General features: G+C 41.4%; 2 protein-coding genes across 5 annotated transcripts in view; one reads left to right on the forward strand and one right to left on the reverse strand.

Moving 5' to 3' along the window:
• Nucleotides 1-12422, forward strand: part of lrrc39 (leucine rich repeat containing 39) — a 36771-nt gene extending 24349 nt beyond the window's left edge. The window contains exons 4-8 of the mRNA XM_068037568.1: nucleotides 2541-2677; nucleotides 6236-6381; nucleotides 8944-9096; nucleotides 10128-10261; nucleotides 12157-12422. Of these exons, the coding sequence (XP_067893669.1) occupies nucleotides 2541-2677; nucleotides 6236-6381; nucleotides 8944-9096; nucleotides 10128-10261; nucleotides 12157-12218 (632 nt within the window). The 3' untranslated portion in view covers nucleotides 12219-12422. The remainder of the gene's footprint in view (nucleotides 1-2540; nucleotides 2678-6235; nucleotides 6382-8943; nucleotides 9097-10127; nucleotides 10262-12156) is intronic.
• The window catches only part of trmt13 (tRNA methyltransferase 13 homolog), a 29452-nt gene continuing 25298 nt past the window's right edge, over nucleotides 11477-15630 (reverse strand). For 2 of the 4 annotated variants that reach the window (XM_068037566.1, XM_068037564.1), the window contains one exon: nucleotides 11477-12779. In XM_068037566.1, coding sequence (XP_067893667.1) covers nucleotides 12584-12779 — 196 coding nt within the window. In that variant the 3' untranslated portion in view covers nucleotides 11477-12583. The other 2 variants (XM_068037567.1, XM_068037565.1) reach the window with 2 other exon arrangements.

A 15630-nucleotide genomic window follows, 5' to 3' on the forward strand; every position in this document is an offset into this window, starting at 1 on the left:
GGAACAGAGGTCCAAATAGTCCCCATCCATCACCACCCTCCTCCGCCTGACTGAACTTGTTCTCACATTGAACAACTTCTCCTTCAACTCCACTCACTTCCTTCAAGTAAAAAGTATGGGTACCCGCATGGGTCCTAGTTATGCCTGTCTTTTTGTTGGATATGTCGAACATTCCTTGTTCCAGTCCTACTCAGGCCCACTCCCCCAAGTCTTTTTCCGGTACATTGATGACTGTATTGGTGCCGTTTCCTGCTCCCGCCCCGAACTGCAAAACTTTATCAACTTTGCTTCTGATTTCCACCCTTCTCTCACCTTCACATGGTCCATCTCGGACACTTCCCTTCCCTTCCTCGACTTCTCTGTCTCCATCTCTGGCTGTCTACTAATATTCATTATAAGCCCACTGACTCCCACAGCTACCTCGACTACACTTCTTCACACCCTGCCTCCTGTAAGTACTCCATTGCATTCTCCCAGTTTCTCCGTCGCATCTGCTCTGATGATGCTACCTTCCACGACAGTGCTTCTGATATGTCTTCCTTTTTCCTCAACCGAAGATTCCCCTCCAATGTGGTTGACAGGGTGCTCAACCGTGTCCAGCTCATTTCCCGCACGTCTACCCTCACCCCTTCCCCTCCCTCCCAGAACCGTGACAGGGTTCCCCTTGTCCTCACTTTCCACCCCACCAGCTTCCAGATCCAAGGATCATCCTCCGCCACTTCTGCCACATCCAGCGTGATGTCACTACCAAATGCACCTTCTCCTCCCTTCTCCTGTCAGCATTCCGAAGGGATCGTTCCTTCTGCCACACCCTCGTCCACTCCTCCATTATCCCCACCACCTCGTCCCCTTCCCATTGCACCTTCCCCTGCAATCGCAGGAAGTGTAATACCTGCCCATTTACCCCCTCTCTCCTCACTATCCAAGGCCCCAAACACTCCTTTCAGGTGAAGCAGCGATTTACTTCTACTTCTTTCAATTTAGTATACTGTATTCGCTGCTCACAATGTGATCTCCTCTACATTGGGGAGACCAAATGCAGATTGGGTGACTGCTTTGCGGAACACCTCCGCTCAGTCCATAAGCATGACTCTGAGCTTCCGGTTGCTTGCCATTTCAACACCATACCCTCCCCCCCCACCCCCTGCTCTCATACTCACATCTCTGTCCTGGGATTGTTGCAGTGTTCCAGCGAACATCAATGCAAGCTCGAGGAACAGCACCTCATTTACCAATTAGGCACACTACAGCCTGCTGGACTGAACATTGAGTTCAATAATTTCAGTGCATGATGGGCCCCCCCTTTTTATGTTTAGTTATTTTTTCTTTTTTATTTGGTTATTTTATTTTATTTTTTTTAGTTTGTTTAGTTTGCTTCTACTGTGCCTACCCACTGTTTCTGTTTTTTTTAAATGTTTGTGCTTAGGGTGCTTTGTGCTTTACAGTCAATTCACACACTCTCTGTACTAACGTTTTGTCTTTCAGCACACCATTAACATACTGTTTGCCTTTGTTCCATGACCTTCTGGTCAGTTATTCTCTGTGACCCACTGTCCTATCAACACTTTCTCTTTTGTTATCTCTTGCTCCACCCCCCGCTTTACTTGCTTAAAACCTTTCAACTTTCTAATATTTGTCAGTTCTGATGAAGCGTCACTGACCTGAAACGTTAACTCTGCTTCTGTCTCCACAGATGCTGCCAGACCTGCTGAGTATTTCCAGCATTTCTTGTTTTTATTTCAGACAAACTAGTGTTGCATTCCCTGGAATTTAAAAGATGAGGGTTGATTTGATCAAAGTTTTCAAAATATTAAGAAGAATTAAGGGTAGATTGACAGAAGCACTAATTGCGTAGACTAGGAGTCCAGGACACAGTCTAAATATGAGAGCCAGATCTTTCAGGAATAAAACTAGGTGACATTTCTGCACAGAAAAGTTGGGAGGAGTTTGGAACACTCTTCTGCCAATGGCGATTGATGCTAGATCAATTGTTAATTTTAAATCTGAGATTGATAGTTTTTTGTTAATCAAAGGTATTAAGAGATATGGGGCAAAGGCGGGTATATGGAGTTAGGTCGCAGATCAGCCATTTTATCTCATTGAATGGCAGAACAGGCTCGATGGGCTAAATGGTCTACTGACGTTTCTATGTTCCCATAATCTGAAGGGTCTATTCTGAATATAGTGCGAGTGATGCTAACATTTTCCTACATGATAACAGTGACTACACTTCGAAAATACTTAACTGGTTGTAAAGCGCTTTGGGATTTCTGAGGTCGTGAGAGGCACTTATGTAAATAGCAGTCTTTATTTTTATTGCAAACCACAATGCCTTGAAATTTTTTTTTACATTAAAGAATCTAAAGTGAGATTTTGTGGATGGGACCTTGAAACATCTTGTGTGCCACACCAGAAAAAAATTTCAGTTGCGGAATCGGAACAAATAACTTGAACAATGTTCTGTTGCTTAACGATAAAACAATAGATTAATGCTGGCAACAGACGGAGAGACTCTGACCTTGACCTTCCTCCCCCTGCAGGACAATTGACCAAACTGCGAGAACTCTACGTTAGTTACAACAGACTGCGTGAAGTGCCCGAAGAGCTCGGTGACTGCGAAAACTTGGAGAAACTAGATCTAGCTGTAAACAGGGATCTCTGTGATTTACCCGAACAGGCAAGTTTGTATTATTTTATCCAATTTCTTGACATTGGAAAAATAAATCCAGAGAATTCTCCGGGTTGTTTAAACATACATTCATATGAGGAAGTATAACGGGCTTCTTCTCATGCCCTGTGCAGTATAATGTCAGCTTTAGACTATGGACAACTGAGTGTGTCCCAGGTCTAAAGACCGATATAACTGTAACCTCTGGAAAGAGAATTCTGCATACACACTTGAGCAAGAGTGCACAGCATTTCCTCCTTGCCAGGCGGTATACATGATAAATGAAGTATTGCAGCTGCTAGTCTGGACTGGCATAAATGCACCTTTATATTGGATACAATTGGCCTATAGAAAACATTGGAAACAGCCAGCATCTGTGAAGAAAGGTAGGGTTGGGTCGACCTCTCCACAAATTTGACATCTTCCAGGGGATAATTAACAAATAATTTAAAGTTTGACCATTGACTGTGTCCTGGGCGCAGCCACTGGAGGAATCATCATGAGCTGCAATAGGGTTTTGGAGGTGTCAGTGTGAATGAGGTACCAAACCCGAAGCGAACTCAGCAGCGACTGGAGAGTTTCATCGATAGAGTAAATGCATCTTTAAAAGAACTTCATTCAATGCAAATAACATCTAGAGCATTAATCTCAGAGCAAATAGCTAGACTGATTCTCGTCTCCGCCCGGCAAATGGATCTCTTGGCATGTGGTTTCCAAGCTAGCTTTTCAATTACATTCCTTTCACGCTCATCCTTTTTGCTTGTTCATTTGGTTATAAGTAACGTTCTGTGTAAATTTTTTCCAGCGCGTGGGTGATTTATTTAAGTGCAAAACCCCTATGCATTTTTATTGCGTGGCTGCGTACACGCGGTAAATTAAAGGGGCTGCCTTATACGCGGGAACTTTGGGGTGTTGCGGGCCACGCAGTTTAGAGGGAACATTGATTAGAATTCCCTTTATGAAGGATTTAAATACGAACACATCCATACAAACGTCGACAGCTACAGATAGTTATGTCGTAAATATTTAAGGTGAAGCCTCGTACCACATAGCGGGGTATGGTTGCTTAGTTATGTTACTGGACTACTTAAGTCGTCAGTTCGAATCAACCCATGGAAGTTTGTGATAACTGAATTTTACAAAAATCTGACAATTGGTAGCATCCCTCCATACAACTTCAGTTTCACACTACGTGGTTTATGCTGACGCCTGAGGATACTTAGGGACAGGCAGTAAACGTTGATCCGGATTTTGCTGTAATCATGATGGTGAAGCTGTCAGCGTTCGCGTTCACCGTCAGTGTGTCGGTCGGAGCCCAGCACCGTGGCAGTGCGCGCATTGTAGTACGAGAATCCCAAAGTTGTGGTGGCTTCTTTGCACACTCTTTCAGAGTGCTCGCCCTTCAACTCGCCGACACATCAGGATTAAAACAGAGAATTGAGTATGGCGGGAATCTGGGTAATTGCCCAATTATAATCATCATTTTAATAGAAAATTTTAGAGCTGCTGTTTGCAGGTACAAAGAGCCTCCAGAGGCAATGAGCGAATATTTAATGAGCACACCGGTATCGGAAAGATGATTTTCAAATCATTTATCAGACTTTTTAAATGTTATTGTATGTGGCTTTTTAAACAAGATTTATCAAATTTTTACAATGTTTTAATGCCTGATTTTTAAACAAGATTTATTGCACTTATTAAATGTTTAAATGCATATGACTTATTAACACGATTTATCACACTTTGTAAACAATTTATCAGACTTTAAATGTTAATGTATATGACTTTATAACATAGAATCATAGAATGGTTACAGCACAGAAGGAGGACATTCGGCCCATCGCGTCTGTGTCGGCTCTCTGCAAGAGCAATTCACTTAGTCGTACTTCCCAGATTTTTGCCCGTAGCCCTGCAATTTTTTTTCTTCAGATAATCGTCCAATTCTCTTGAAGACCTCGATTGAATCTGCCTCTATCAGGCTCTCAGACAGTGCATTCCCGATCTTAACCACTTGCAGCAGAAAAAAGTTTTTCCTCATGTCGCTGTAGCTTCTTTTGCCCATCAATTTAAATAGGTGTCCTCTCGTTCTGAATCCTTCCACCAATGGAAACTGTTTCTCCCTATCTTCTCTGACCAGACCCCTCATGATTTTGAACATCTTTATCAAATCTCCTCTTCTCCGTGGAGAACAGCCCCAGGTTTTCCAACCTATCCATGTAACTGAAGTTCCTCATCCCCGAAATCATTCGTGCGAATCTTTACTCCACCCTCTCTAATGCCTTCACATCCTTCCTAATGTGTGGTGCCCAGAACTGGACAAAATACTCCAGTTGAGGCCGACCCAGTGTTCTATAAAGATTCTTCATAACTTCCATGTTTTTCGACTGTATGCCCCTTTTTATAAAGCCCAGGATCACATGTGCTTTATTAACCACTTTCTCAATCTTCCCTGTAACCTTCAATGATTTGTGCACATATATCTCGAGATCCCTCCTGCTCCTGCATCCTGTTTAGAATTGTATCCTTTAATTTATATTGCCTCTCCTCGTTCTTCCTACCAAAATGAATCACTTCGCACTTTTCTGCAATAAATTTCATCTGCCACTTGTGTGTCCATTCCACCAGCTTGTCTGTGTCCTCTTGAAAATCCTCCTTCTCAGTTTACAATACTTCCAAGTTTTTGTGTCAACTGCAGATTTTGAAATTGTGCCCAGTACACCCAAGTCTAGGTCGTTAATATATATTAAGAAAAGCAGGGGTCCCAACACAGACCCCCTGGAGAACCCCACTGTATATCTTCCTCCAGTCCGAAAAACAACCATTCACAACTACTCTCTGTTTCCTGTCACTCAGCCAATTTTGTATCCATGCTGCTACTGTCCTGTTTATTCCATGGGCTCTAACTTTGCTGACAAGCCTGTTATGTGCACTTTATCAAATGCCTTTTGGAAGTCCGTGTACACCGCATTAACTGCATTACCCTCACCAGCCCTCTCGGTTACCTCATCAAAAAACTAAAGCAAGTTAGTTAAATATGATTTTCCCTGCTTTATCTTATTTTTAAAAATATTTTAAATGATCCTTATCAAATTTCTGAATTTTAAAAATATGTATAAATTTATGATTTTTAAAAATGATTTTGATCAAATTTATTTGACTTAACGTTTTTTTCCCAATAGCTTTTTAACATGAATCGGTTACGATAGTTACTGAAGCAGGTTACTTTTGGCAGATTCTGTGGGCGTGGCTTCTATTCACGGCACAATATGATGTCTTTTTTGCCTGCATTAGAAATCACTTGCAGGGCCATGCTGAGGTCCCCGCTAAGATGGATTCCTTCTCTGCTTGCAAGTTAAATTCTTGCCCCCCCCCCCCCCCACATTGTCTTGGGGAAGTTCATACCTTAACTCAAGGTCAGAGGCATGCACCGTTGCATCACTACTGAATGCAAAATCCAGGCCACCGTTCTGCCAGGGTTAGCCACATCCAAATAAATATTTTGAACAATTGTTGAATAATATTGGAGGACTGAACCTCTTTAATTGCAAATGTCTTTTACTTCTCTAGCTGTCCCATCTGCAAAGACTCTACCATCTCGACCTGTCTATGAACTGTTTCACCACCTTCCCCTCGGCTGTTCTGAATATGCCTGCATTGGAATGGTTAGATATGGGCAGTAACAAACTGCAGGAGCTGCCAGATGATGTAGCCAGGTAACAAACAGGAATATCATATAAAGCCACAGTTTCTTCATTTTTTGCACTTACAAAGATTTGAAATTTAAACCTTCCAAGACTTGCATTATCACAATGAGAAGGGGGGAAGGTAGTGCAGGTTAGAGGTCAGGATGAGGGGTAGTCTGTGCAGGGAGAGGGATGGTAGAGCAGAATTACAAGCTTAAAGGAGCTATGAAGGGGGATTGGGAAGGGGAAAAGGGGGAGGGAAAGGATGAAGGGGAGTGGGTGAGGTTGAGACAGGGAAAAGAGGCCCTTAGATATGTGTTTTTGGGAAAGAAAAGTTTCCCCTGCTTAAAGACCACCAAATCTGCTTTAAATATATCCACACACAGGAGATTGGGGCTGAGGCCAGACTACCTTAGATTGGGCACAATAGTCAGTGCTTACTGAGTATTGGTTGACACCTTTTTCGCAAAAACAGCAGCAAGCCATACTGGAAGCCATGGGGTGGAACTTTGGCTGGATTGGTAGATATCGGCTCATGAAGAGATGGTGGAGCTGGCAAGTATTTGACAGAACAGTAGTAGTACTCTGGAGGATGCAACATAACAGAAATCAGCAGCATTATCAGCTTACAACTTGATGTGTAGCTTTAAGGTCACTGATCTAAATAAGCAAATTCAATCCAAATAATTGTAGCTGTTTTGTCAGGTTGTTGAAGATGTTTGCAGGTGAACTGTAACTGTAAATTTCTTAGTTTAAACCCCACTCCAGGAAATTGGCAGAAGTGATTTTAAAACACTGAAAATGTATGGGAAAAAGAATGTTGTGATGGAATGCATGGTTGCAAAGCCTTTTTTTGGGGCAGACTCTAACTGAAACGGAAACTAGAAATGAAACAGAAACAGAACCTAAAAACTGAAACAGAAACCAAAACTGAAAGAAAATCTGGAAAAAACCTTAAGATTTCTGGGGAAACTGATACTGGGGTTAGTACCAAATAAAAGGAGACAGAGGCCTCCCCAGATCAGGCAGGAGTGGAGCGCTGGCAAGCAGAAGACTGAATCCAGGAGCTGTTTCTGTTACTTAAAGTAGCCTGGCTGTACTGTGCACAGGTTGTCACTGAAGGGCATGGATAACGGAAATTCTGGTAAATCCATGCGATCAAGACTGTCATGAGCAGAGCTGAGTGGTTCTAGAGAAGTGTGTTTTGTGGTGAAGACTGCACCCATGGAGTTCGGATTGAGAGGGAACTGCTGTCAGATGAAGAACGGTGGATAAATTTTCTTGAAGAAAGGAGCTGAAAATCTACCTGAGCAGCTTCAGAGTTGTGAAGAACTCAGACTGTAATTTGGTGCCATATATGCTGGGTGGAATGTCCTGTGAAACCCTGAGATCCATCTCTGTTGTATGTGCTAGTTAAGGGGTAATTTGTAATATATATATTGACTGTGATCTGTCTGTTGCTTCATGTTTAATTTATGTTGGTTTCGGTTTGAGCGTTGAAGTAAAATTTATAAAAGTGAAAACTTTACCATTTAGTTTGGTTTCCTAAATTGGGGTCAGTCGGTGGAGTTGATTCTGTTTGTTTGTTGGTGGTCTCCACAGGGATCATAACAATGTTCTAATAATTCTCCACAACTTTGGATTTCTTTTTTCCTTTCCTAAATGAACAGACGTTTGCTGTTTAGTTCCATTGGGGTCAGGTATGTTGGAGGACCTCGATTAAGAAGCCAATCAAGAATGCCAGTTTGACTCAGTTGGCACTCAACTTGGACTCAAACTTGTGGGTTGAAGCCTCTCTTCAGTACTTGAGCACATAGTTGGACTACACTGAGAGTACTGTACTGTGTATCTAAATGTGTCAAATGTGAAATGACCTTCATGTTTCGGTGGATGGTAAAAGATCCCTTGGTATTATTGGAAGAATAAGGATAATTTCTTGTATCCCAGAAAACATTCCTCCAGATTAACTGGTCTTATTTGTATTAGTGGACACTTGCTGTATACCCTAACAATTACTGTAATTCATTGTTTATGAAGGTTTATATAAGCATTTCTTCGTGTAAGCCATGACTATTTTTGGCTTCTCAACCTTAGGATCATCACACCTGAGAATCATCCTAGCATCACCTGGTGTTCACACAAGTGCAAGATTCATTAGGAGTCATTGTACAGTGATCAGGAGTAGAAAATCTGGCTAATTTTCATGTACCTTACCTATTGGGGCTTGGACAATTTTAATATCTTGACTGATCAATTATCTCACACAGCAGAGACCAAAACTCAAACCTGGGAATTTCCTGGTCTCTTTGGCCCAGCTCACTAAGTAAAACTTGCTGAACCATCAGGAAAGCTACAACTTTGGATTTCTAAAAGTGGTGGTGGTGATGGGGTTGGGGGAGATCATGAAGGGAAAATAGTACTTATAATTGTATTGATATATCTGTATTACATTGACCATCTGCAAAGGTAATAATTATTAACAAAAATGACTACCAGCGATAGACAGATGAAAATTTGCAGTTCAGGCAGAATTTCTAGGAATATGAATGTATTTATTACTTCCTTTGCTATTTACTATTTCTCAACTGACAGAATGGAAAACCTGCACACAATGTGGTTGCAGAGGAATAAAATTACTTACCTGCCGGAAGCCATTAGTAAACTGAAAAATCTCAGCACTCTAGTTCTAACCAGCAACAAGCTGCAGGAAATCCCTGTTTGTATGGAAGAAATGATCAATTTGAGGTAAGGAAGCACTGGAAACTAGTCATTCCATATACATTTAGTGACTAATGCTTTATGGCTTATTGATTTTAACAGCTAGTGAGTGAAGAAGCAGAAAACTAATAGGTTCTTCAAAAGGACATACATGATATGTGAATCTAGAGAACCTTGGAAAATTGAGTATTGCATCTTTAATTTTCTCATCAATTACTTTGAATGTTCTGGGATAAAACCCATCAGGTTTTGGCGATTTGCCTATTTTAGTCCCATTATTGTCTCCATTACCATTTCAGAATTATTTAAAGCCATGAAGCTCCTCTCTGTGACATTTTTGCATTGCTTTGTACTGGTGGTATTTTGTCCTCTTGCTCCACTGTGGAAACAGATACAAAGTACTCATTGAGAAGTCTGCCATTTCCTTATTGTCCATTATAGTCTCATCTGGATCTGCTGTTAATGGACCATTTACCACACTCACTCATATTTATTAAAAACCTTTACTGTTTGGTATATTACTTTTAGCATTAGGTTTGATGTCCCTTGTAATTTTTTCATGTTCCCTTTTTCCATCACATTACTTTCTTTGTTGCTTTTTATAGTCCTCCCAGCTGGCAAGATTCCCATTTTTCGATGCAATTTTGTGAGCTTTTACTTTTAGATTGATCCCGCCTCTTACCTCATTTATTGACCGTGGTTACAATTCTAAACATAGTTCCCATTGGTAGAAGGGTCAAGAACCAAATGACACGGAGTTAAGGCAAATGGCAAAAGAACCAACAGCATCATGAGGGAAAACTTTTTTATGCAGTGAGTGGTTAGGGTTTGGAACGCACTGCTGAGAGTGTGGTGGAGGCAGATTCACTTGTGGCTTTCAAAAGGAAATTGGTTAAGCATCTGAAGAGAAAAAGGCAGGGAGTGGGACTAGCTGATTTGCTGTTACAGAGCCGGCACAGACACGATGGGCCAAATGGCCTCCTTCTGTGTTGTTACCATTCTATGATTCTTTAGAATTTCTTGTATCACTGATCTGATATGGTTGATATATTTGAAAGGTTTGTGAACCTGAGGGAGAACCCTCTTCAGCTCCAAGTAACTCTACCCCAGTGTGTAAACCCAGAGGAAGAGGAAGACCGTGAACTATTTGGGATAGAATTTATGCAAGCCTATATTCAGGAATTAAAAAATAGTGAGTAAAAGGAAATTTTATTTTCAATTTATATTTATTTTTTAAAAAGCTCAGAATTAAAAAAAAATCAGCCTGTGTTATACAGCTGCATCAAGAAAAAGATTACAGGAGACTGACTCTAGGTAGTACAATGAACACTTGAAGATTGTTGTAAAGCAAATGTCAAATTGTTAATAGACACTGTACATAATACTGAACTCAGTTACACAATGAAACACTCTAAAATTTTATAAAAATGTGGATATACATTAAGCTCCAAAACTCAAGAACTTATACAGCTAAGTCACAGGAAGCTCTATCATCAATGATAGGAACAACATGATTGCAAGACAACATCTTTAAAAGCTTGTAGATTTCTGGCAATGGATCATAATGTAGTTAGATGATATATAGACCTCCTTTTCTTCTAATTTTGACCAGTGCCTGTTACCATTGATTAAGTCTTCTGTGAAGACATATTTATAGTATCACTGACTATACAGGATAGGCAGACAATCTGTAGTCAAAGAACAAACTAAAGGAGGATCAGGTCAATATGCTGAAATCGCTCTCCTTCTCATTCCAAGTCTCCACATTTGAACTAGTCATAGTCATAGTCAACTACAGCACTTCCCTGCAGGAACGTATGAATGCTCAGACACCAGCATCCTTCAGGCAACTGTGGAATGCAATTGAAGGTGAAAGAGACGCAGTAACTTTACCAAACTGTATCAAGGAGTGGTAGTACTAACTATTTAAGTACCTGAGGAATAAAATGGACTTACTTGATTAATGGATGCATTGCCATATGGTTTACATCAGGGTTGCCCAACCTTTTCGGGCAGAGGGCTGCATTATGATTTTTGCTCGGCCCAAGGGGCCGGTGAGCAAATTTTGAAAGATAAAGGCATTAAAATTGATCTTACTAATAAAAGCAAAAACAAATGTGCATTTTGTGAAGAAGCTTTAAATGAGAAGTCTAATTTATTGATTTACTTTCTCGTCACTATATTGAAAACTGATTTAGTGACATACCTGGCATTGTTTTTGCTTGCATAAGTAGTCAATCTCTGCCCACACACTTGATGTAGCTGGATAGCATTCTGGATAGATACCCATTTATCAGGAGTGATCTCATCTCTGTCTCTCTCTGTGTCGTCCTCGCTGTGTTCCTCCCACCCGTCTCTCTCCCCCCTGCTCCCTTTGTTCCCCCCCTCTCTCTCTCTGTGATCCCCCCTCCCCTTTCTCCCTCTCTCTGACAGTTGCACTGAGCGGGAATCGGACAGATTCGGGGTTTTCTGGCTGGCTTTAACAAAAAGTCAGAAAACCCCAAATCTGTCAAAGTTGGGAAGTGGGTTCCTGCTTCAGCAGCTATCAGATGTGATATTTTTTTAAAAGGCCGCTCTGAAAGAAGACGACAGTGGGAAATTTCCCATCTCCAGTCACCAAGCCCTGACAAGGATGAGGAACGGCCCTGGGTACAGTTTACACCCGCGGGCCGGATGGAAACCTTTGGCAGGCCGGATCCTGGCCCGCGGACCGTATGTTGGACAACCCTAGTCTACATGGATTAATTGTGGACCTTTTGCCAAAAACTGTATTGGTATAATACTGGTGTTAGCTGCACTTTACAATGAATTAGATCAGTAACTAAATGATTTTGTGACTCACCACTCTAACAAAAATAGAATACTGTAACTTTAAACCAAATTACAGCTAATGAGAATCAATCATAATAAAAATATGGTTAAGAATTTCTCTGTGCACAATTTGTAGTAAAACTGTAAATATGTTTACAATTTCATTACAAATAGAGGACAGACGAAATATCTCCTATATTGTTCATAAATAAATGAATTGTCTATAAACTCGCACATCACAAACAAAACAATAAAGTTACTTCTTTTGTCTTTCAGGCAAAACTAAAACTTATACCTCACACTTGTCAGTTACAACTGAGGTTGAAATGACTGACTGAAATCAAGGTGCCTTCTGTTGCAAAGCAAATAGTGGAGTAAAAGAACACAACGTGTAGCTAAATATTCATCACTTACATAAACTTGAGTGGACTCTTCGAAATTGTTGTGAAATTATGAACTGAAAGTGCTTCCTTGGTATGAACAGAGATTTAAAAAAATCTAATAAATGAAAACTGCATAGCTGAATGTTATTCTTGTCACTATGTGCCATATAACAGAAATGTGCTACAAGTCAAGGAGAATCCAGGAAGGATTAATGACAGAACAATGAGTGGAACACATTGTTGAACAGATAATGTTAAAAGGAATTATCAGCAAAATTTATTTAACAGTTTACAATGCATCAATAACTGTTGAAACTCACTTAAGAGTTCTCACTTTGCTGAATGTTTGAAAGTGGAACAGCTGTAAGCAGGACATTTTCTAGGGAGATGCTGGGACTCGTGTAATACTGCAAAGCTGAATCAAATCCTCGCTGCTTCAAATACCAGATCCGCCCCTGGTCTATCAACCGCTTGCATAGGTGACCCAAATGTTCTCTTTCGTCTACACTCAATGTCCTGAGAAGAAATTAAAATAAATAAAAATGAACAGCTGAAGAATTTTTATTTTGCATTTAAAGTAGAGAAGAATTACCTGTCTTTGCCTCCTCCCCATGCATTATGCACTATCACCCCACTTAACTGACTTATGGTACAACCTCTGAGTTTACTATGTTCTGTGACATTGTAACCAGGTAGTGCAGAACTTCCCTTTCATAGCTGAGACATCTAATCTGTTAACATGTTTTTTGGTTCTGCCTGATATTAATCTTTTTCAAATTTATTCATTCACAAGATGTGAGCATTGCTGGCAAGGCCAGCATTTTTTATCCATCCCTAAGATTACTTGACAAGGTGGCAGTGAGCCGCCGCCTTAAACTGCTGCAATCGTGTGAAGGTACACCCAAGAATGCTGTTAGGTGGGATGCTCTAGGAATGGCGATATATTTCCAAGTCAGCAAGGTGTGCAAATTGGTGGGGAGGTTAGAGGTGGTAGTGTTTCCATGCACCCTTGTCCTTCTAAGTAGTACAGGTTGTGATTTGGAGGTGCTGTTGAAGAAACCTTGCTAAGTTGCTGTAGACCATCTTGTAGATAGTACACATTGTAGCCATGTTGCACCAGTGATGGAGGGAGTGAATTTTTAAGGTGGTAGATGGGGTGCCGGTCAGGTGGACTGCTTTGTTCTGCATGGTGTTGAGCTTCTTGAGAGGTGTTGGAGCTGCACTCAGCCAGGCAACTGGAGAGTATTCCATTACATTCCTGACTTGTGCCTTGTAGGTTGTGGAAAGGCGCTGGGGAGTTACTCACCGCAAAATTCCCAGCTTCTGACCTGCTCTTGTAGCCACAGTATTTATGTGGCTGGTCAATGCTGACCCACCCAGGATGTTGATTGTGGGGATTTAGGAAATGGTAATGCTGTTAAATGTCAAGAGGTAGTGGCTGGACTCTCTTGTTGGAGATGGTCATTGTCTGGCACAAATGTTACTTGCCCAAGCCTGGATGTTAGTCAGGTCTTGCTGCATGCGGGCATGGACTGTTTCTTCATTTGAGGAGTTGTAAATAGTACTGACCACTGTACAACCATCAGCAAACATTCCCACTTCTGTGCTAGGTATGACTCCAACCAGTGGAGAGTTTTCCACAATTCCCATTGACTTCAATTTTGCTAGGGATCTTATTTCACCTCTGGAATTCTGCTCCTCTGTCCATGTTTGGACCAAGGCTGTGATGAGGTCTGGTGCCGAGTGGTCCTGGCAGACCAAACTGAGCTTTGGTGAGTAAGTGTCGTTTGATAGCACTGTTGACGTCACTTTCCATCACTTTGCTGATGATTGAAAGTAGGCTGATGGAGCAGTAATTGACTGGATTGGATTTGTCCTGCCTTTTGTAGACAGGACATATCTGGGCAATTTTCCACGTTGCCGGGTAGATGCCAGTGTTGTAGCTGTACTGAAACAGCTTGGCTAAAGGCTCAACTAGTTCTGGAGCACATGTCTTTAGCTGGGATGTTGTTGGGGCCAATAGCATTTGCAGTAGCCAGTGCCACAGCTGTTTCTTGATATCACATGGAGTGAATCGAACTAGCTGGAGACAGGCATCTGTGATGCTGGTGACTTCAGGAGGAGGCCAAGATGGATCATCCACTCGGTACTTCTGGCTGAAGATGGCTGTGAACACTTCAGCCTTGTCTTTTACACTCATGTGCTGGGCCCTGCCACTGTTGGGGAAATTCATGGAGTCTCCTCCTTAGTTAGTTGTTTAATTGTCCACCATCATTCACAATTGGATGTTGGAGGACTGCAGAGCTTTGATTTTATCTGTTGGTTGTGGGATCACTTGACTCTGTCTCTGTTTATGCTGCTTCCGTTATTTAGCACGCACATAGTCCTGTGTTCCAGCTTCACCAGGTTGGCACCTCATTTTCAGATATCCCTGTGCTGCTCCTAGCATGCTGTCCTGCACTCCTCATTGAACCAGGGTTGGTCGTCTGGCTTGATGGTAATGTTTAAGTGAAGGATATGCTGGGCCATGAGGTTACAGCCTGTGGTGGAATACAGTTCTGCTGCCGTTGCTGATGGCCTACAGCACCTCATGGAAGCCCAGTTTTGATCTGCTAGATCTGATCTGAATCTATCCAATTTAGCATGGTGATAGCGCCACATAACATAATGGACCGTTTTCTTCAGTGAGAAGATGGGACTTCATCTCCACAAGGACTGTGTAGTGGTCACTCCTACCAATCATGGGAAGATGCATCTGCGATAGGTTGACTGATGAGCATGAGGTCAAGTAGGTTTATCCCTTGCGTAGGACCTCTCACCACCTGCTGTAAGTCCAGTCTAGCTGCTAGTACTTCAGGACTCAGCTATCTCGGCCAGCAGTTTTGATACTGAGCCACTCTTTGTGATGGCCAATGAAGTCCTCTATTCAGGATACATTAGATTTGATTGGATAGTTTAGGTACACAACAGTCCTGCTAGCTAAAGGCAATGTGGGTTCTAGTTTATAACATTTTGAATCTTCAAAGTGGCGTTGAAATCCATGCACCTGTCAAAATAGATCATTAAAAATTCCAGAATATCCAGTATATAAAGGATATGGGCATCCTTACCAAACTACTTCTTAGTAACCATTCTAACAACCAGATCATTATCGGCAACATTTTGAACCAAATTTCTTGCAATATTTCTACAATAATTTTTCTACTTAAAATTGCCTGCATGACAAAAGTGATACTGTTTATTCAATGCAACAAACTATATTAACAGGTTTTGGTGCAAATCAAAAGAATAGCCAATGCACTATTTAAGATTATATTTGACAGAATACGACCATGCTATGAGTCATCCCTTGCCTTGATAAGTGCAA

The sequence above is a fragment of the Heterodontus francisci genome, chromosome 8, assembly GCF_036365525.1.
Source record: "Heterodontus francisci isolate sHetFra1 chromosome 8, sHetFra1.hap1, whole genome shotgun sequence".
Lineage (NCBI taxonomy): Eukaryota > Metazoa > Chordata > Chondrichthyes > Heterodontiformes > Heterodontidae > Heterodontus > Heterodontus francisci.